The sequence below is a fragment of the Lactuca virosa genome, chromosome 6 (assembly GCF_052849685.1).
Source record: "Lactuca virosa cultivar CGN04683 chromosome 6, Lactuca_virosa_CGN04683_v6, whole genome shotgun sequence".
Classification (NCBI taxonomy): Eukaryota; Viridiplantae; Streptophyta; class Magnoliopsida; order Asterales; family Asteraceae; genus Lactuca; species Lactuca virosa.
The window spans coordinates 18,159,393-18,182,024 of NC_136431.1; the positions used below are offsets into that span (position 1 = coordinate 18,159,393).

The 22,632-nt window shown below is 36.5% G+C and overlaps 1 protein-coding gene across 2 annotated transcripts; it reads right to left on the reverse strand.

Moving 5' to 3' along the window:
• Positions 1 to 564: 564 nt before the first annotated feature.
• LOC145121243 (aluminum-activated malate transporter 9-like) lies at positions 565 to 2,862 on the reverse strand. Of its 2 annotated transcripts, none has more exons than XM_079057024.1 (6): positions 2,565 to 2,862; positions 2,297 to 2,437; positions 1,916 to 2,185; positions 1,689 to 1,792; positions 1,422 to 1,568; positions 565 to 1,285 (listed from the first exon to the last, which is right to left on the reverse strand). In XM_079057024.1, exons 1-6 carry the CDS (start codon positions 2,839 to 2,841, stop codon positions 815 to 817), a joined length of 1,410 nt encoding a protein of 469 aa, XP_078913150.1. In that variant the 5' UTR covers positions 2,842 to 2,862; the 3' UTR covers positions 565 to 814. The 2 variants fall into 2 exon arrangements, with proteins under 2 accessions (XP_078913150.1, XP_078913149.1); XM_079057023.1 differs by having other exon boundaries at positions 1,689 to 1,828.
• Between the last annotated feature and the right edge of the window lie 19,770 nt (positions 2,863 to 22,632).

The window sequence follows — 22,632 nt, forward strand, 5'->3', positions numbered from 1 at the left end:
CATGTAATAGTGGAGCATAAAGCACCAAGGTGGCGCACCTTGTGCATGGATGGCGCACCTTGTGCACAAGGTGGTGCATCATGATGCTTGGTGCATCACTGATGCTTTATTCTCCATCCTGATGTTGCACTCCAACTCCAAGTGCTCCACATTGATCCCTGATGCTTCATTCCACCTCCAAGTGCTCCATTACAACTCCAGGTGATCTATGTTCCTCCAAGTGCTCCACTTGATTCTAAGTGTTCCATCCAAGTGTTCCAATCGATTCTAAGTGATCCATCCAAGTGCTACATTTGATTCTAAGTGTTCCATGTTGGACAAGACTTCATACCTTAACATTGGTGTTGTACCAGATTGTCTCCTAACCACTGGATCTACTTATATATTGAACGGCTAGGGTTACTAAAACACATGGATTGCTACTTGAGTATTAACGGTGACAACAATTGTGTCCGTCTTGATATCGCCGCTAATACTCTTAATTCTTGTAGTGTGTGCTTATTTGATTATTTTTGGTACAAAAGAAATCATTTTTTCTTTTTGTTTCCTATTCGCTGTTTTCAACTTTTCATAATATATTTTGTCAAAAACATCATGATGCCCATATCCCAATAACAAGCCAAATGATTGTAGCAACCATGGACAAAAACCCAACTTTTACGTACGATGGGTTCATCTTTATAACTTCTAAAATGCCATTTTATCTTTTTTTGTGTGATTTCCTAATGATGCATCTTATTTATTTATTTATTTATTTTTAATTTCATGGTACTTTATTTTATCATGGGCATGAAAACCCCGGTATTTTTCTTCTTCATAAACTCTCATGTTGGAATTTGGCCATCTGGGAAAGGTGGTGGACAGCTTCAACCAAATGATCAAGGCGAGCCACAAACTCTATTAACAGTGAAGTAAAAGTAGCAAGTGACAGTGCTGCAGTGCTCTCCCATGAGACTGAGAGTATCCTTTGGGAGTTCATCTCACGTTCTTCTTCATTCTCTTTTTTAAACTCAGCCAGTTGGTTTGACTTTGAGAAACCATTAATAGGGAGTGAGATTGATGAATTATGATCAGGAAGTTGATAACTACATGCAAGAAGATACGCATGTGTTTCTATTGCTCTTTGGAGTCTTTCAGATGAGCTGTGTACGCTTCTCACTAAAGTAGATTTAATGGTCTGCTTCATGTCACATATATCTTTTCCCAGACATCTCATCAACTCTGCAGCCTTGTTTGTTGCTTCTGATATCTCTGTTTCGAATATGGATCTTAAATTATACGGTGCCTATAAAACAACAATCAAAAGAACAAATTAGGTACACTTCTTTATTCCGTCTCTTTTACAACTTCTACGCGTAGATAGGAAAAATAGAAAGAGAAGACAAGTAAATGGTTCAAAAAGTCGACTACTCAAAAAGAACCTGAATTTCTGAGTGAAGAACGCCATGAAGTGCCATGACCTCATATGCACAATATCGTAAGATGGCGCCAACTTTGACATATTCACTCCATGGATAGAACAAGTGCTGGAACCTGCCATGTGGTGGCTCCCATTTAGCCGAAAGAGCCTAATTAATTATTCACCACCAAAACACCAGGATAATCTCTGTTAAGATCACATGCATGCATGGGAGAGAAAAACAAAATTTCAAAAATAAAATAAAAAAACAAAGCATAATATAGATCACCAATGACTCGAGTTTAGCTGATGAGTTCAGTGTAGATCGGCATTTTTTGTATTGAGGCTCATCTGGGAATTCGTCCATGAGAGTATTGGTGAACTCTGAATGATCTGATCCATCATTGCTTAAGTACTTATTAACACATTCTGAAGTTATAACCAAAATCTAAGCTTTTAGCAATTCTTCATAGAATAGGAGCATAAGATGTAGAGATGTTAAAAGATAAAAGTTACCTTCAAGTGAATCTGCTACTGAATTGAAGCTTTTGACAAGTTCCTTGTGCAACTGCTCACCAGCCCATATAGGGAAAATCAAAGTATTCACTGCTATTGCTATAATTGCACCAATAGCGATTGAGTAAAGTCGTTCAATCGATGTTCTAATTGGATTCCCTGTTCGATACCCCGAAACTATGATCAAGCAGTATGTAAATAGTATAACTCGAAATCCATATTCATATGGCACAAAGGTTGGCCATAACTTCATGAATGAGGTTACACTCCCTGTGAACATGCATAAAACTAATTTTATATATATATATATATATATATATATATATATATATATATATATATATATATATATATAATACGTTATTTTGTTTATTAAGTTACCTATGATGAATATACTGATGCCTATAATAATGGGTTCAGCAACTGGGCCACTCATCAAAGCTAATTCAGCAACAGCAATGGCTAACACTCCAGCAAACAAGCTTCCGAGCACACGGTTGAATCCTTTGTGAAATGTTGCACCTTCAACAATTTATAAGCAAGTCATGCATGCACAAAAAAGTTATCTTGTATTTAGTTGTAATATATATAACATATATTTTCATTTTTACATGAAGTTTTACGATTTCCTCAGATAATTAATACATACCAACAGTATATTCAAACATGATGGCGACTGTGAGGATGGACCAGATAATGCTGGTGCTGAAGACTTGATAAGGTGCTTGGAATAGTATGAGTAAAGACACAAGGAGAACAGCAAGCCCAACTTTTAACGAGAATGTAACTCTGTTAATGTCTTCTTTAGTAAATTCCCATATCTTATACATCCAAACTTTTAATTTGTTTCTGGTTTCTGGCAGTTTACCTTCAACGTCATTATTGGACGAGATTTTCATTCCAAAACTGCCCTCCTTTCCGTTCATTCTCAAACTCCTGTTATGAGTATTTCAAGAATGAAAGGTGTGAGGTTTTGGAATGAAAGAATAGAGTCATTTAAAGACCAATGTGGCTTAGCTAGTTGGAACTAAAGAAAAAGAATAATACATCATTTATACTATACAAGTAAATACTATGGAACTAAACACCAAAGATAAAAAATTCTTAAACATAATACTTATTTCGTTGAAAAGAATTAGAATCTAATGGGGAAGATAAAAAATTCTTAAACATAATCCTCGTATTCTCTTTTGAGTTTTGAAAGTTCTTGATTGTGTTGTTATTAATTACGTATTCATTTTAAGATCGAATAAAAGCGTAGCCCCTACATGTTCTTTAAATCTACCATTTCAAGAAATCTTGATACTGAAGTTTCTACTTTCTACTTGTCCATCTGCGAATCAGATTTCCTCATGCAGTTAATGTTTTCTGGTACAAGGTGAATAAGGGCCCTGAAAATATGTGCGAATATATATATATATATATATATATATATATATATATATATATATATATATATATATATATATATATATATATATATAGAAAACTGAATATGTGGCTGTTATATGTACCTAAGTTTAGGTATAGAACCTTTTAAATGACATAGTTTTAAACAAAACAAATCCAATTTTATTTTCTCTTAGTATTGTTTTAATAGAATATCATTGAATTAAGTTCAATTAAGTTCAATTATGGAATCAAAAAGATCAATTGTATATATTTTTATTGCAAATAATTATTGAAGTTTATAAAGAAAATAAAGAATCAATATTTTTTAACGAATATAACTCAAACGTTTTGTCTTTCAATTGAAAAACTATATCCAATGATTTTGTTAAAAGCTTGATTGAGTTATGACATGTTCTTCTTTTATCTTTTATTCTATTAGTTTTTATTTAGAATTTAGTTGGGTTAGATTAAATGGTCACGACTTTTAATGCTTTAAGTTCTTACTAACAATGAAGAAAATGAACATAAATTTGATCGATTTAGTAACTGACATGATTAAGGAAGAATAGTAAAAGAGATATCATGATTAGTTTGGATATAAATACTAAGGCACACGGATAATTAAATAAAAAGGATTTAATTATAGTATTTATTTTAGAATACAACTGTAAATATATAGTCAATAGTTTACCGATTCTATTTCCTAGTTTAGCTCCTGGTCAATTGTTGTATCACAGCTATAAAGCCTTCACCTGTATACTGATTTCAATAAACAGAATATACATTCAATACAATACCTTTATATGGTATCAGAGCTACAATTGCTCCAACGAGTTGATCCTACACCTCCGATTCATCTTCATCTCACTTTCTCTTTCGCACGCAATGGCCAAAACTACAATTCAAGTCACCGCTGCCACTCACTTCCCAATAAAACTCACCTCCAATAATTTTCCTGTCTGGAAACGTCAAGTTGAAGCCACCCTAATTGGGCTCGATCTTGACACTTTCATTACCGGTGATCAGCCACCTCCAAGCAAATTCTTAAGCGACAAAGACAGCTCTACATCAAAATCAAACCCAGAATATCTCACCTGGTATCGCCAAGATCAAACCATCATCAGTGCCATTCTTGGCTGCTGTTCTGACTCAATTCAACCCTTAATTTCGTCTGCCACAACATCCAAAGAAGCCTGGGAGCGTCTCACAGCCAGCTTTGCAAGTGCCTCTAGATCTAGAGTCATATCTCTAAAATTGAAACTTGTCAAAAACCCAAAGGGCAATCGCTCAATTGCCGAATTCCTCCAAGATATGCGGTCAATTGCAGATGACCTAGCTCTCGCACAGAGCCCTGTCACAGAAGAAGACCTACTTGTTCACATCCTATCTCAACTAGGTGATGAATATGGCACCATTGTTGTGTTGGATTAATGTCTAAGTCCATAACTATAATTGGTAAGACTTGACCCGACCCGGCATGGTCCATTTGGGTTGCATGGCATCATGCATTTGGATAGACTATAATGAGAGAAATAACACTTAAGGTTGGTTAATATATTATAAGTTCTAATATATTAATAAGGTTATTTAATTAGTATTGATCAAGAATTAATTTGGAATTAATTAAGTGATCAAAAGGAGACTAATTAAATATATGGGTTGATTGTGTAAATCATTCATTCTTATATATGTGGGCTTGTGATCCAAGATTCCTTATGTTGGACTAAGTCCATGGGGTGACCCATGGATACTCCATGGAGGTTAAAATCCATGGAGCATAAGGAATGGGTAAAGTTATGAGTTACATGGTGTAACCCTAATAGCCACCATATAAAAGAATCCCATGGCTCAAGAAATCGTGCACTAATGTGTGAGTGTGAGGGCTAGACGATTTCAAGGAGTGTTCAAGTTTCTCTCAAGTTATTCCAAGTGTATTTGGTGTTGTGTGAACCATTTGAGGTGTCACACTTGGGGCACTAGGCACTCAAGCTTCATGAAGACATTCTACATCAAAGAGGTATGTATTCTATCTTGTTATATTTATTATTTTGTATGCTAGATTAGGATAATACTTTGGATGTTCATAATTGTATGTATAATAGAGAAAACATAGATCCAAGGTATTTAGGGTTGCATGTACACTTAGGAGTGTTAGAATGCTCATAACCCAACAGTGGTATCAGAGCCTAGGCTTGTTTTCTTGTTATACTTGCAAAAGTAGCTGAAAAATCGAGTTGGATGCATATATTCGATTGTTTTGGCTGGAATTGGACTAGGAATATTACCCTAAGATGTTTTTGGACTTATAAACTTGTTTTTGATGTGGTAATGTTCATGCTAATCCAATTTTTAAGATAATTGTCATAATTTCAAGATTTGTATTAGTTTGTATGTTCATGCTAATTTCTTGAAGATTGATGATTTGAATTATCTTGTTCTTATGAGGTTCTTAGATTAATAGAAAAGTTGTGTGAAATAGTTGTTTTCAATCCATTTTAATCTAAGAGTTGATTCCAAAGTGTGTTTTTGTAACTTGTCCTCAAGTTATATGAAAAGTCACATTTAAGAATCATAAAACTCATAAAAGTTGGCAAAGGTTACAAAATGAAGAGTCTAGTTCTAATTAAATGGTTTTATGACTCCATAACTTGTCCTCAAGTTATGGAGGTTCAAGAGTCTCTTCATTAAATTAAAAAAAAAATGTAACCTTAATTAGTTCCATAAGTTACAATAAAAAAAAAAGTTATTTTTTTTATTAATTAGTTTAAAGTCTTCCATAACTTGTCCTCAAGTTATGGAACTTGAAGAGTTTTTTTTTTAATTAAAATTACTTTAAACTCATAAGTTATGGAATTAATTAGTTTTGAATTGTTTCAAAACTTGCCCTCAAGTTTTGGAATTTGAAAAATTTTTCACTTATGAATACTTTAATTCCAAGTTAGCCCTTAGAATTTTAAAAGTTAAAATTCAACCCTTATACTTTATAATATTATAAGTTAATAATATTTATATATATGTATAAGAGTAAAGTCAGTCTTACCATTAGTAGGCCTCATTCACGAAGCCGGTCTATAAGGGGGGTATAAGGTTACTGCCTATAAAATGGCAGTTTAATGGGTGTCCACTCTCACCCACCGCTTCCTTGACTGGTGGAGGGTCGTTAGCCGAACGGGTAGGACAAGGACTATAATTCTCCTTTCATTAAAAGTATTAATGATAAATACTAAGTAACTAAACTCTTATTAATACCCAATCTTAGTTACTTAGGAAAATGTGAATTTGGTGCTAACCCATGAAATTACACTTTGCACTTTGCTTAAGTCGTTAGTGGAGCGTGTGTGGTTAACCGGCACACTAACCTAGACTTAACAAGGTAGGCAAAGGGTAACTTAATATTTATCATAGTATCGGTGGAGCGTGTGTGGTTAACCGGCACACTGATTAAGGGGTAAATATTAAGGGTACCAAGTATATTTGCATGGTTATTCACACCTTGTTTTGTGATCCTCGGCATCCCAGTTACAAAACCTGAAGGGCACACTCGAGATTGAAACATGCATTTGAACAGTTCAATGAATCTCAAAGATCTAGGACTTTCAAATCCAATTAAAACCTAATAAATTATTTCGTTTTTCATGGTGGAAATTGGTGAATCGTCATTCACCTACCTTCAAATATTTTATAGCTTGGATTACGGCATCCCTCTTCTAAGTTATAAAATAGTTTGTTGGGTCCTAGCCTTAATATTTCATATTGGGTGTCATATTAAGGACTTTAAATCAACTATCTTGAATATCTCCCAAAAAGATGTCTGGTCTAGACATTTATGATCTTCCCAAATCTCTTGAAACAAGCTTTCCTAAATGAAGATGATGTCCCATGGATATCATACTTCTTTCACCTCCTCCAATTATTCTCCCTAACCCACAAGTTCCTAAAAAGTTTAAGGTCACTCAAGCCTTATTGGCAAGGCAAGGTCTAGGTGTGATCACATCTTGGAGATGTAGTCACATATTGACAAGCCGGGAGAGTTGGGTGTCAAAGTCTTGAGAAAGTTGGTGGCTCAACTACTTTCTAAGTTACATAGTGAGTTCTTTTGGGAATCCTATGAAACAGACTAAGACAAGACCCTTAATGATCTTATATATTCGCTAAGATCAACTTCCTAAAACGCTATGGACATTGACAATGATGACATTGGATATCCAGTAAAGCTCTCTCTTCCCAATGGAAAGGGATCGGCCATAGTCAACTCGGTTGACCCAATGGTAAAGAGAGAGGTGAAGTCTGAGATAGTCCCATTATCAAGGGTCCATAGGTAACTATTACCAAAGGAAGGGGCATTGGTTACGAAGCTGCCAAATTTACCTAAGGATGTTAAAGTCAATAAGTTTGGCTCTACTTCAGGTAAAGTCCATTGTCTAACTCTATTAAGTACATGCTGATTCTGATCGCGAAGATGGATTTCAGTCGCATGGTTCGGTGATCAGAATTTTGGGCTATTACTTAAGAGTTATGATATTTATATTGCTTAGGAATAGATAACAACAAGGTTTTCATATGGATTGTAAGGATAAGTTTTTCCGCAAAGTTTTAAAATAAAAGAAAAAGGTTTTGATTTTATTTATTTTAAGTATCCTTACAATGGCATTTGTGAAAAGTTGTTGCTTATAAGATTCCATTGATAGCAATATTGGAAAAATGGATTTGATTCTTTCGGTTGTGGTAGTGTCTAATATTACCAAATAAGGAAAGATTCTCATCACCCAAGGTTCAATTGGACCGAAACTTGGAATCATGCAAGTTGTATAGTATGATGAATGAGAACTTTCAGCTTGGAAAATTAAGACTAATTCCTTATGTGAATAAGGAAAGGACTAAGGGATCGAGTACACATTCTTGTGCACTGGTCAAGTCCACCACAAAAGATCAAGAAGACTATTCGTCATGATTTACTTAAGTTCAGTAAATATGGTTATACTTATAAGTTTAAGTATAAGTCTGTAGCATTGGAGAAGTTTCAATGTGAGACAGAACGAATAAGAAGAATCAAAGTATGGCAGAAAGATAAAAGTTTCTCAAATCTGAAAAGATGGGAGAGTACTTTAGTATCATGTTTATGATCATCTTAATGATTAAGATACCATATCACAATTTGTCCTCTAAAGTCATCTTAGTGCATTCTTATGACTAAGAAGAGGAGTCATGAATTGTTGAAATGGTTAAATCAAAAAGATGAGTCATACTTCATTCCAAAACAATTCTTAGAGTCATACTCCAAGATTGTAACTTGAGTGACATATCTTAAAGAGAGTTTGTTAACACTAGTCAAATGTAAGAGTAAAAGGTTATCTACTCTTGTACATTTGAAATTGGTAAGTTGTGATGTTTTGGATAAAACAGAGACCAACTTAGGCCAATTGTGTAAAGTGTTAGTCTTGATAAAGAATCCGCACTATCTCTTGAATATTTGACAAGGGAGTCTTATATGTCAAGAGGACAGTGGGAGTCTTAAAGCTCTTGAAAGTTTCAAGACTTAATCAAGAATAAAACCTAAAGTCCTTCACTAGCACACGACTTGAGGTTTATAACCTATCGTGTTGAAATTTTTGTGCCTATTCAAGTTGGCTTTGCATAGGAGTTCTGAGAGTTCTCAATTGGTTGCACAACTACTTGGAAGCAATGGCAGGCACCTGAGCTGCCAAATGGCAAGAATTTAAGATTGCACAAGTTTAATCAATATGAGTTTGGATTTGTCACTAACCTTGTCTTGTGATTATGGTTTTGACAAATTCACATGGATAAGAACACATACACTATTAAATCTAAGTGTCATAAGGTTTCTCTCCGATTCATGAAAATGATGGTGAGGAAACACTTTCACTAAGTAGATTTTAGGTAGATAGCAATTGTGATATTTGCATTCTCAAAGTCGTTAGTGGAGCGTGTGTGGTTTACCGGCACACTAACATGGACTTGTGAGAAGTGGCAAAGGTCTAAACAATTGAGACTATGATTACGGCATCCCTTTTCATAGTTCTAAAATTGTTTAGACACACATGTGAGCTATCTAAGAGAGGTGTATGATTTTGATAAAGTTTTATCAAAACAATCTAGTATCAGAAATCTGAACTTTGGTAAGAAAGTCAGCTGATTTCTGAGTACATGTCAAAGCTAGTGGGAGCATAAGTGTTATGCTAATAATTATCATGTTAGTGGGAGCATGATAATTATGACAAAGGTTGCAAGTTAGCAATGTTAATTATAGAAAACAAAAGTTTCAATTCGTGAGGTTGCAGGGGTTGAAAAAGTTGTTTTGCTATAATTAAGGGAGAGGAAATTATACTTCATTTCAATTCTAAAAGCTTAGATTGAGATTTTAATCGTATTTAATCAAGGATATATATATATATATATATATATATATATATATATATATATATATATATATATATATATATATATATATATGAATTTCATGTTGGAATGGCTCAACATAAGGAAATTCTATATATGGGTCCATTATTTGCGTTCTAAAATTCGATTATGATTACGGCATCCCTTTTCATAATCTGAATTTTAAGAACTTGGCAAATTGAAATGGAAATATTATAGCAAAAGACTGGTTTAGTCTTTATGTGAGACATCATGAATCGTGTCCCATATGCTTCAGATATATGATCGATTACATGTGCTATATTCATCCTTTCTAAAATTTTCCAAATGCCTGGGGCATTATGAAGGGAAAAGGTCTAGAATTGGATATGACTAAAATGATTAAGCAATTGTCGAGGACAATCTAAGGTTTACCAAAGATTGGTTGCTCAAGGACAGTTGGAAGTATAATGTTAATTCTGGAAGGACCATATTGACATAATCTGTAAGGAGGCAACTCTTGTTCAGAAGTGATAGTCAAAATGAAATATGGAAATGTTTCAAAGTTAGAAATTATTCAATCTGTGTAAGATTAGGAAACTTAATGAAAGAAGGATGTTTCCAAGGAGCTGATCTCCTTTGGAATGCTCTGTAATGATTGTTGTCAAGTCTTTCTGACTTTGTGCATAATCATTAAGAGGATCAATGCATATAAGTTTAGAATCTAACAGATTTCAGTAAATGACATGAATTTGGAATTCTTGCATTTGCAGTAAGGATTTGGGACTGTGAAAAGAGGATCATTGGAGTGATGTTCAATTGATCTATTTTACAAAGTAAAGATCATAGACAAACATAGTATGCATACTTGGTGTATGGCATGACTAGTGTTTAGAAAACATAGTGTACATGCTTGGAGCATGGGACAACTATTGTTTTAAATTCAAGTATAAAGTTGATAAAACCGAAACAATGAATAATGAGTAATCAGTATGGTGATAAATAAAAGTGTTTATTTATATTCATAGGGTTTGATACCATATTTGATTCATTTATTCTTGTGTTTCACTTTGCATGTTTTGACTTCCAGAATAACTAAGTCGCTCTTCCTGAATGATTAAGTTATTCAAACCATCCACAGTCGGTCATATGTTGGAAGTAGATATGAATCAAGACTGTCATGGGTTGGTTTGTAGAGGTCCAAGTTGGTGGACAAAGTGGTGCTACAACACTCATGAGTGCTCATAAGTTCTGAGTATTGGATTCAACCCGCGCTCATTTGAATCACTTCATGGATTTTATCACGAGTGATCATGAGACGATAATATCTTATATTCTTCAAACCTAGAGATATGAGTTGTTACTATGAGTTGGTTATACATTGATTGCACGAAAACGCATTGGTAACTCGATGTTATAAAACGTGCCTTTGTGTATGATTCAACAAGTAGTAGAACAAGCCATATGAGTCGAAGTTTATCCATTCCTTTTACCTTCGGGATAAAAGCGATATATGTGGGCCCCTCGATGATTTAAAGATGATACATGTGAGTGCTTGGCCAAGCCAGGACTGATTTGATTTGTTCAATCAGTCAGTCATCATGAATCGGAAATCGGGAAACAACAAATGGACAGAGAGAATGATTGATAATCCATGTCTCAGTCCATATTATATCTAGAATGGAGGAATATATGATCCCTTATCTAATGGACAAGTCATTGATAAAGGTCAGAGTTTATCGACAAGGTCAGAGTTCGACAGAAGCTTTTGAGAGCTACGATTGCTGATCGGTTCCTGAAGTCATACGCAATAATAGTTTTAGACTTATCCAAGTGGGAGACTGTTGGATTAATGTCTAAGTCCATAACTATAATTGGTAAGACTTGACCCGACCCGACATGGTCCATTTGGGTTGCATGGCATCATGCATTTGGATAGACTATAATGAGAGAAATAACACTTAAGGTTGGTTAATATATTATAAGTTCTAATATATTAATAAGGTTATTTAATTAGTATTGATCAAGAATTAATTTGGAATTAATTAAGTGATCAAAAGGAGACTAATTAAATATATGGGTTGATTGTGTAAATCATTCATTCTTATATATGTGGGCTTGTGATCCAAGATTCCTTACGTTGGACTAAGTCCATGGGGTGACCCATGGATACTCCATGGAGGTTAAAATCCATGGAGCATAAGGAATGGGTAAAGTTATGAGTTACATGGTGTAACCCTAATAGCCACCATATAAAAGAATCTCATGGCTCAAGAAATCGTGCACTAATGTGTGAGTGTGAGGGCTAGACGATTTCAAGGAGTGTTCAAGTTTCTCTCAAGTTATTCCAAGTGTATTTGGTGTTGTGTGAACCATTTGAGGTGTCACACTTGGGGCACTAGGCACTCAAGCTTCATGAAGACATTCTACATCAAAGAGGTATGTATTCTATCTTGTTATATTTATTATTTTGTATGCTAGATTAGGATAATACCTTGGATGTTCATAATTGTATGTATAATAGAGAAAACATAGATCCAAGGTATTTAGGGTTGCATGTACACTTAGGAGTGTTAGAATGCTCATAACCCAACATGTTGCTGCCATCAAGATACGTGAAAACCCACTCTCATACTCTGAATTATTTGATAAATTGACTGACTTTGAGCATGCCCTAAAGGAACACACAATCTCCACTACTCCTGTAATTACCACTGTCGACTATACCTCTCGGCAATCCAATCGCTCACATGGAAGACAAGACAATTCCACTTACCAGCGTGGCGGCTCAAACAATCGCTCCTCAAATCAGCAACAACGTGGTCCTACCAATCGCCCCAGTTGGTCCTCAAATCCTGGTGGTAATCGTCAAAACAAATCCAACACCTTTTGTCAATTCTGTAACATCCCAGGCCATCTGACCTGTGATTGTCGAAAACTCGCTAGATTCCTCCGAGAGAACAATGTTGTCCTTAACAATCTGCAGACAGCTCCACCAATGGCTAATGTAACCATGACCGGCTCCTCTACTGTATCTCCACCCTGGTTATTCGATAGTGGTGCGTCTAATCACGTCACAGGTGATAGTTCCAATCTCCAACGCGTCTCAGATTATGGCGGTCCAGACGAAATAGTTCTTGGGAATGGTAAAACTTTAAAAATTTCCCATGTTGGTTCCAAACACATACACACATCATCCAAAACACTTAATCTTCCAAATGTGTTATGTGTTCCACAATTGAAAAAGAACCTTATTTCTGTTGCCAAATTATGCAAAACTAACTGGGTTTCTGTTGAATTTTTTCCTCATTCTTTTATTGTGAAGGATCTTCGCACGGGGGCACTTCTCATGCGGGGGGAGAACTTTGAAGACGTTTATTATGCCAAGCTACCTACTAATCTGAAACTTCACTTCACTATCAAAACATCCTCCTGTCATTGGCATCATACCTTAGGACATCCATCCACCAAAGTGTTTAAATGTCTTCTGTCTAAGTTAGGCCTTAGTTCTGCAATTTCCAATATGCATTGTTCATCTTGTTCAATCAATAAAAGTCACAAATTGCCATTTGGCCCCAATTCTTTTGTTGTTTCTAAACCATTGCAACTACTATACACTGATGTATGGGGACCTGTCCAAACCTCAATTGACAAATTCAATTACTATGTCATTTTTGTTGACTATTTCTCTAAATATGTGTGGTTCTATCCCATGAAAAAGAAATCGGATGTTGCTACCATCTTCCCTCAATTCAAAACTCTAGTTGAAACCTTTCTTCAAACACCCATTATCTCGTTGTTTAGTGATAATGGTGGTGAGTACATTGGTCTCACCTCTTTCTTTAAAACACATGGCATATCATACTATACCACTCCATCCCACACCTCTGAGCAGAATGGCATTGCTGAAAGGCGTCATCGCCACATAGTTGAAACCGGTCTATCCCTCCTTCATTATGCTAAACTCCCGTTAACCTTCTGGTCACACGCCTTTGAAACCGCAGTCTATCTAATAAATCGATTACCAACCCCTACCATCCAAAATCACACTCCATATTACCGCCTATTTGGTCAAACTCCAAATTACACCAAACTTAAGCCATTTGGCTGCCTATGTTACCCCTGGTTACGACCTTACACCACCTCCAAACTCCAACCGCGCTCTACTCCCTGTTTATTCCTTGGTTATTCCACCTCAAATTCTTCTTATAAGTGCTATGATCCCCTTACCTCTCGATTGTACCATTCCCGTCATGTCCAATTCATTGATAATCAATTTTCGTCCCTCTCCCCATCAGACTTATTTTTACCTACACCTGATCACTTTGTCATGACTCACTCCCAACATCAGCCATCTCCATCATCACCAACATCCATCCCTATTCCTAATAGCAACAACGATGCACCCTCACCATCTCATATACGCACCATCCCACAACCTCCACAGCACTCTGATCCCACTCAATTCGATTCACACTCTCCACAAAATCAGCCCACATCACCACCACAAGCTCCAAACTTTAACTCCAACCCCTCGGTCACAATCGATACTACCTCACCATCTCCTGTATCCTCGAAATCCCCAACATCAGCCCAACCACCATTCTCATCATCTACTCAGAATTCCCCTGCATCATCTCGTACTGATGTTGTACCCACTCCAGACAATTCACCCCCACATACGACCCGTCCACGCAAGATACTACCACACTTCATCCTATACCCACAACCATTGAACCAAACACACATAATCAAGCCCTCAAAGATCCTAAGTGGCGCCATGCATTGGATCAAGAGTTTAATGCTCTTATGCAAAATGGAACCTGGGAATTAGTTCCTCTTGACAGCCATACTCCAATCGGCTGTAAGTGGGTCTTTCGAGTCAAACGAAATCCGGATGGTACAATTTCAAAATATAAGGCCCGTTTAGTAGCAAAAGGTTTCCTTCAACAACATGGTAAAGACTACTTTGATACCTTTAGTCCCGTTGCAAAACCAGTTACCATTCGTGTCATTCTCTCTCTTGCACTTTCTCATAATTGGAACCTTCGCCAACTCGATGTAAACAATGCTTTCCTTCATGGTACACTTCATGAAGAAGTCTTCATGACCCAACCACCTGGTTTTATTCATCCTGACTTCCCGAAACATGTCTGCAAACTTCGAAAATCTCTCTATGGCCTGAAACAAGCTCCACGGGCTTGGTATACCGAACTCACGTCATTCCTTCTCTCTTGTGGTTTTCGAAAATCTCAAGCTGATGCATCCCTGTTCATCTATAACCACAAAAATATCTTATGTTTTTTATAGTCTATGTGGATGATATTGTCCTCACTGGCAACAACAACCCATTTATCGATACCTTCATAAAAACTCTAGCCAATCGCTTCTCTATAAAAGACTTGGGACCTCTACATCATTTTCTTGGTATCGAAGTTATTCCCACTCCTCATGACCTATTCCTATCCCAACATCGTCATATCCAAAATCTTCTCACTCAATTCCATATGGATGGTGCTAAAGACGTGGCTACCCCTCTAAACTCTTCTCAAGTTCTTCACCCCATGGATGGGTCACCAAGAGTTGATCCGACACCGTACCGCAAATTGGTAGGCTCTCTTCAATATCTTGCATTTACACGACCTGATGTTTCTTTTGCTGTTAATCGGTTAGCCCAATTTATGCATGCTCCTACCGAGAATCATTGGCAAGCTCTGAAACGGGTTCTACGGTATCTCAAGGTCACAATACACCATGGACTCTTTTTCAAAAAAGGATCCCCGCTACATTTAACAGCTTTCTCTGATTCAGATTGGGGAGGTATACTACATGGGGGTCGTTCCACTACTGCCTACATACTATATTTGGGGTCCAACATCATCTCCTGGAAATCATCACGACAAAAATCTGTCTCCCGGTCCTCCACCGAGGCAGAATACAAAGCTTTGGCAAATGCTGCTTCTGAAATTTCATGGGTCCAACACTTACTCAATGATCTTGGTGTTTCTCAGTCTTTACGACCTACATTATTTTGTGATAACACAGGTGCCACCTATCTGTGTGCCAATCCAGTCTACCATTCCCGCATGAAACACATAACATTGGACTATCATTTTGTCAGAGAAAAGGTCACAGCTGGTACGTTAAAGGTTTTGTATGTTCACTCAAATGATCAACTTGCTGATGCACTTACCAAACCTCTTAGTCGTTGTCCATTTCTTCGTTTACGATCCAAGATTGGAGTCTCCGATGGATCCTCCATCTTGCAGGGGCGTATTAAGGCACACGGATAATTAAATATAAAGGATTTAATTATAGTATTTATTTTAGAATACAACTGTAAATATATAGTCAATAGTTTACCGATTCTATTTCCTAGTTTAGCTCCTGGTCAATTGCTGTATCACGGCTATAAAGCCTTCACCTGTATACTGATTTCAATAAACAGAATATACATTCAATACAATACCTTTATAATAAATGGATCAAAACTACATTGTTTGGAGGGTTCTATATATAAGCTTAGGTACATGACAACCACATATTCCCTAAGCCCATATATATATATATATATATATATATATATATATATATATATATATATATATATATATATATTAAAAAGATTGAATTTTGGCATCTGTAAGGGAATATTACATCTCTAGGTTTCATGCAACTTTGGTGAGGGATGCATATGGTGAGGGATGCGTATACTCACACGTTGAGGTATGCAACTAGGCATGTATCTTCTGATTAATCTTATTCCAAATGTCACCAAGGAAGAACAACGCTTGACTTGGTATTTAGTTTAAGAAAAATGTTTGACTATTAGTCAAAAATCTAAAATAACCTTTGATACATCAATTTTTGAAATGATTAGTGATTACTAATGGGCAGATAGGTAATTTGCAGAGTTTTTTGCGTGGCATATACTTTTTAGCAACTCTGAACAGGTATAACGCAACTATTCTCTTTCAACCCTGTCCACATCCACAGATTTGGTACCATTCTTTATCTTGTTTCAGTTTTGTAGGTCCCATTTGCATATGTTAAAAATCGAGAAAATGAAATGAAAACGACTGAGTGGTGTCATTCACTAACAACTTCCACCATTATTCTCACTGTTTTAAATATATATATCTCGACACCCTTTTCACTTTTTTGCAGTTGATCGAAGCTAATATTCCCCACTTGATATTCTTCTGTTCAATGGAGGTTTTCCTTTGCACCATTGGTTGCTCGTGTAGGTGACAGTCAGATGCATGTTGTATTCCTTTTTCTTGGGCTAACCATTTTTGTATACTTTTCCAAGTAATCCCAACACTTTTTTCTAATAGATTTTAAGAGATGGTGGAATTTGTTTGGGTAGAGGAAGAAAAGAAACTCCTCTCAGCCAGTGGCACCAGCATATATTCCAGGACAAGTTCCTCAGGGTGTTTGAGGTACTTTTTCTCTTCGTTTGTTTTTACTCCTAAAAAAATAAGCTCCATGTGAGGAAGATCTTCCCAGTTTAAGATTGGTGTCAATGAGCTTTTGATTTCTTTGACATGTTTTCTCTCTAGATCTGCAACTTAGAATATATGCATATAGCCTGGTCTGAATTTCATCTCAAATTTCACCTGATTTTTTGAAAAATAGATACCTTACCATTATTATCCATGACTAGTCAACAAAGAGCAATCCTGGAAAAGTTATATGATAATGCTAGATCTTGTGTCGACTTTTAGGTTGTGCATTTGAGAGGGTTAAAACGTAAGGTCTTTTGAAGGGCCATCTAATACTTGTTAATAATGTTAACTATAGTATATATATTTATATTTACTTATTGAATTAGTTTATTAAAATGTTTTATCTTTTACAAAAAGATTAATATACTAAAAACCTTAATTTATGATAATCATATAGTAATTATTTAACAATGATGTTTTGAACTCTTTCAAAAAAAAACAATGATGTTTTGATATTATATTGTATATTTTTTTTTCAAAAGATAATAACCTTGTATCATAATTCTTTGTTAGTATTAAGATGTAAACATAAGTATAAACTTATAAAATATGAGTTCCTATTGTGAAAATAGATATACACAAGCACACATGCACATATTTCATGGTAGTCTTTCTAAAACCATTAGCTCATGCTTGACCAAATTGGCAACTAAACATCTAATAGTTTTTTTAACCGTTAATTCCCAAAATCACTATTCTATATGTTTAATATCAGAACCAATAGATACACAAGGAAACCGACAAATAATATTGAGAATTGTATGTCGATTAGTTGCGAATAATAAATCCAATTATTATCAATATGATTACCAAGTTTAGTCCAGAAACCAGATCAATCATTCTAGATTAGATCTGATTATAAGAAAGATAGAAGCAGAGTGTCCTGTTATTGGACGAAAGTAAACGCAAGACAGTAATGTAAAACTAGCATGTTGACGGCTGATCTTGATCTTAGAGAACTGCACGGATTGGACTTCTATAGTTAAAGATTTTTATTTCGCTTCTATCGGCTTTAAGAAACAAAGTAAAACGCAAGGATTTACTGCAGATTTACCGAGTTTCCAACAACAATGGAAAACGATAAACGCAAAGTGAATATTGAGAAACCATGAAGAAATCGCCAAGAATACTGAGAGAGCCTTGAATTTTCATGTGTGTAATACGGCTCCTAGGGAGCTGCATTTATAGGTGTCAAAACCTAGAATGCAATAAAAGGGCCCTCATAGGCCGGCCCCTAGAAACCCTAGGGCGACGACTTACTCTCCAAGCAATCCATTTTCTGATCCTTCTAGAATATTTTGTCATCTTATCCACGAAGTCGACGCTGGTCAAACGTTTGACCGGATCGGTCAAACTGACTTGACCGGAAATCATAAAAAATAAAAGCTCCATAGCTTCCATCGACTGATGTGTCGTGCGAAGTGCACCTAAATCGCACTATTTCACGCATTACAATATCGACTAAGCTAGGCTAGGCGCGCCCTTGGGCTTGGCCCATTCATTTGATCCACTAAAGCCTTTGAAGGCATATCAAGAGAAATGGTTTATAAGCCCACAAAAGGTTTCTCCCCAAACCATTGTGGGATAATGGAAACTAGCCAACTTGCTTATTCCATTAAAATTTCAAACAATCCCCCACCAAGTTGGAAAGTTTCCTTTCACTCAGAGATATGATGTCACTTGAGTGTCATGGAGATTAACCCCTACTTTTATGAGAACAAACAACAAGAGACCAATTCAATGGTATCCTTATAGGTTTAAACCATGAACCTTGTAACCTCTCCGGTTTACCCCTACACATCACATGTCATCTTTGCGTTCTCCTTAAGCACTAATATAGAAATGTGTTATAAATCCTTTCATGACCCTTTAGAAGATAAACCATTAATCTTCACTTGAGGCGGCACCACCTATATATCATATAGGCAAATTTTTACAACATTTTCGTTGCTTAAATGTCTCCAAAATTTTGTTAAGAGACTTGACTCAACCTCGTTCTCGGCAACGACGTACTATCCTACGTCACATGGATCTATCATTAATGATAGTACCTTCTATCGTTAGTGACTTCGTTGTTACCCTTTAAACTTTAGAATAAGGAGCACTAATACCAAGTTGGGTTTCCATCACTAAGAGAATCTATTATGGTTTTAGACCCATGACTCTCGTGGTAGATGTAACCAAATCTCTCGTTAGAGGTTTGGTAAATGGATCTTCCAAGTTCCTACTTGTCTTGACATAGACAACCCTGATGGCACCACTTTCAATTAGTTGTCTCATAAAATTGTGTCTCAGACCTACATGTCTCGACTTCCCATTATATACTCATTATATACTTTAGATAGTGTGGCCTCATTGTCACGGTACATGGGTATTGAAGGCATTAGAATATACCACAGGCGGATATCCATAAGTAATTCTCGAATCCTCTCTGCTTCTTTGCCCGCTGCTGCTAAGGCAATTAGCTCTGCTTCTATCGTTGAATGAGTTATGCATGTCTGTTTCTTGCTGGCCCAAGAAATAGCACCACCAACTATATTATAAATCTATCAACTTGTGGATTTTGAATCACTGGTGTGATCAATCCAACTAGCATCAGAATAACCTTATAGTATTTCGTTAGATGACGAATACGTCAACTCAAAAGTATTTGTCCTTTTCTGGTAGTCTAGTACTCCACCCACTTCTTCTAGTGCTCCTTCCATGGATTGACAGTACATGGACTCAGTTTTCTTACAACGAACGCGATGTCAGGTCGAGTGTAATGTGTAGCATACAACATCCTCCCAATTGCACTTGCATATTCTAGTTGAGCCATTGTTCTACCAGAATTCACATTTAGTTTCACACTTGAATCAAAAGGAGTGTTGAATTCCTCAATATTTAAATGTTGAAACTTTGTTAGAATTTTCTCTATATAATGAGATTGACTTAGAAAAATATGATTTCCTATCTTTTTCACCTTGATACCAAGAATTGTATCAACTTCTCCAAGATCATTCATCTTAAAGTTAAAGGATAGGTATTTTTTCGTCTCAAGAATACCTTTTAGGTGAGTGCCAATAATCAACATATCATCAACATATAGACATATAACAACTATACATTCAGAAGTGCATTTGGAATAAATACACCTGTCAGAACTATTATGTTGAAAATTGAAAGCAGTCACAACGGTGCCAAATCTCTCATGCCACTGTTTTGGAGCTTGCTTCAACCCGTACAATGATTTAATAAGTCTATACACTTTATTTTCCTTTCCAGGTATCAAGAAACCTTCAGGTTGCTCCAAGTAAATCTCCTCCTTGAGATAACCATTTAGAAAGGCTATCTTCACATCGATTTGATGAATATTTAGTCCTTTCAAAGCTGATATTTCTATGAGTGTTCTAATAGAAGTAATCCTAGCAACTGGGGCATAGGTATCAAAATAATCGATCCAATCTTGTTGCCTATTGCCCTTAGCAACTAATCTTGCTTTATAGGCAGATATGGATCCATCTAGATGATATTTTCTCTTAAATATCCATTTAGATTCTATAGGTCTCCTCCCCTTGGGTAGATCAGCTAACTCCCATGTTCCATTACCCAAAATTGAATCCATTTCGTTATTGATGGCTTCCTTCCACAAAGGAGCATCTCCAGATGTCATGGCTTTAGTAAAGGTCTTAGGATTATCATCCAAGTTAATGGAAAAAATGACCTCTCTTGTCACTTTCTTTTGTGTCCCTTCAACCAAATAAGATTAGAAATAGTCCCAAAACGTTTCTGTATTCTAGTTCTAGTACTTCTCCTAGGTTCCTCCATAATAGGAGGTGGAAGTGTTTTTGTAACATCCGGATCCTTGGAGGTATTTAAATTTAATATATTTTGGATTTTGGGTGGTTCCACGTCGTGGTGGAGGCACCCCACGATGTGGTAATGGTCGATGTACCGCGGGTTTTAAATGACTGCCACGACGTGGCATCGTGTGGCCACAGCGTGGCATCTGTTTAATGAGAAATCCTATTTTTCCGGGTTTGCTCTCTATTTAAAGGAATGAGGAGGCTAGGGTTTTCTCATCCTCAGGCTCCATCAACCCCCTCAAACCCTAAAGAAAACCCTAATCACTTTCCTCCATTATTGAGCTAGTTTGGTGTTCTTTGAAGCTAAATAAGGAAGAAGGATGAAGAAGGAAGCATAGATCAAGCAAGCAAGTCTTTATTTTTCACCTTAGCACTCTTTTGGACCTTTGTAAGTGTCCAAGACTCGATTTTTATCATGCTAGGTTATTAGATCTTGAGTTATGGCCCATAAACTTCTTGTTCTTGCTTGTTGGGATGATGAGATCTTATAAAGTTTGCAACTTTATGAATCTTTGGGACATTTGGTATACTTTGTGCCTTGGATCTGGAGTTTGGTTGAGTTTTCAAGCCATGTGTAACGACGTCAATTTTCAACCCAAAATTTTCATTTTAAAACACAATAAATCACATGTCACATTTTCTCAAAAATCACAAGTATCAATTTATCAACACATTTCAAAATTGTTTGTCACAAGTCCAGGATCCTCCAAAGACATATCTCCAACTCAGATGTGTGTACAATCAAGCCGGTGCCTTCCCGCGATTCCTGATAATAACCTGAAACACATAACACATAACACGGTAAGCACGAAGCTTAGTGAGTTCCCCGAAATACCACATACAACATATTAGCCACTCGAGGCTATAACTCTGAAAGACCCTCCGGTCAATGTGTCTCAGTGGGACCCTCCAGTCCCACAACTCTATCGAACCCTCCGGTCCTAACTCTGGGACCCTCCGGTCCTAACTCTGTAAGGCTCAACATAATATACAACATAAATCACAAAGACATAATGCAGGATATCACAATACTCAATATAAGCACATAAGATACTCTATCACACAACTCTGGTTACCACGCTAGGTAAAGTATAGTGAGAAGACTCACCTCGCAAGCAGGTGAGCAGAGAACCTCGCACGCGGATCTCGAACTAGTCTCCGCCTAACACAAAGGATGAATATCTCTAAGTAATACTCTTTTCACAACTCAAATAACCGAAGGCTATTATTTCTCTCTCTAACTCTTTGAAGTGGATAAAAGACCATTTTACCCCTCCATGGTCTCTATTACTCATGTTGACCAAAGCCCCAAAGTCAACAAAAGTCAAACTCGAGTCAACAGTCCATGTCTGACCCGAGTCGTCGAGTTCACTCTTGCGACTCGTCGAGTCCCCTCATATCCTCAGAAGTCTCAAAAAGTCTAGCTCAACTCATCGAGTTGACCCCCAACTCGCCGAGTTATCACTCAATCAACCCATCGGGACAAACCCTCACCGACTCGTCGAGTCAGGCCATGGACTCGGCGAGTCCCTTCGATCAGATTCCTCATTCAAACGATTTAAGGCATATCCATCACCCCAAACACTAGATCTACCAT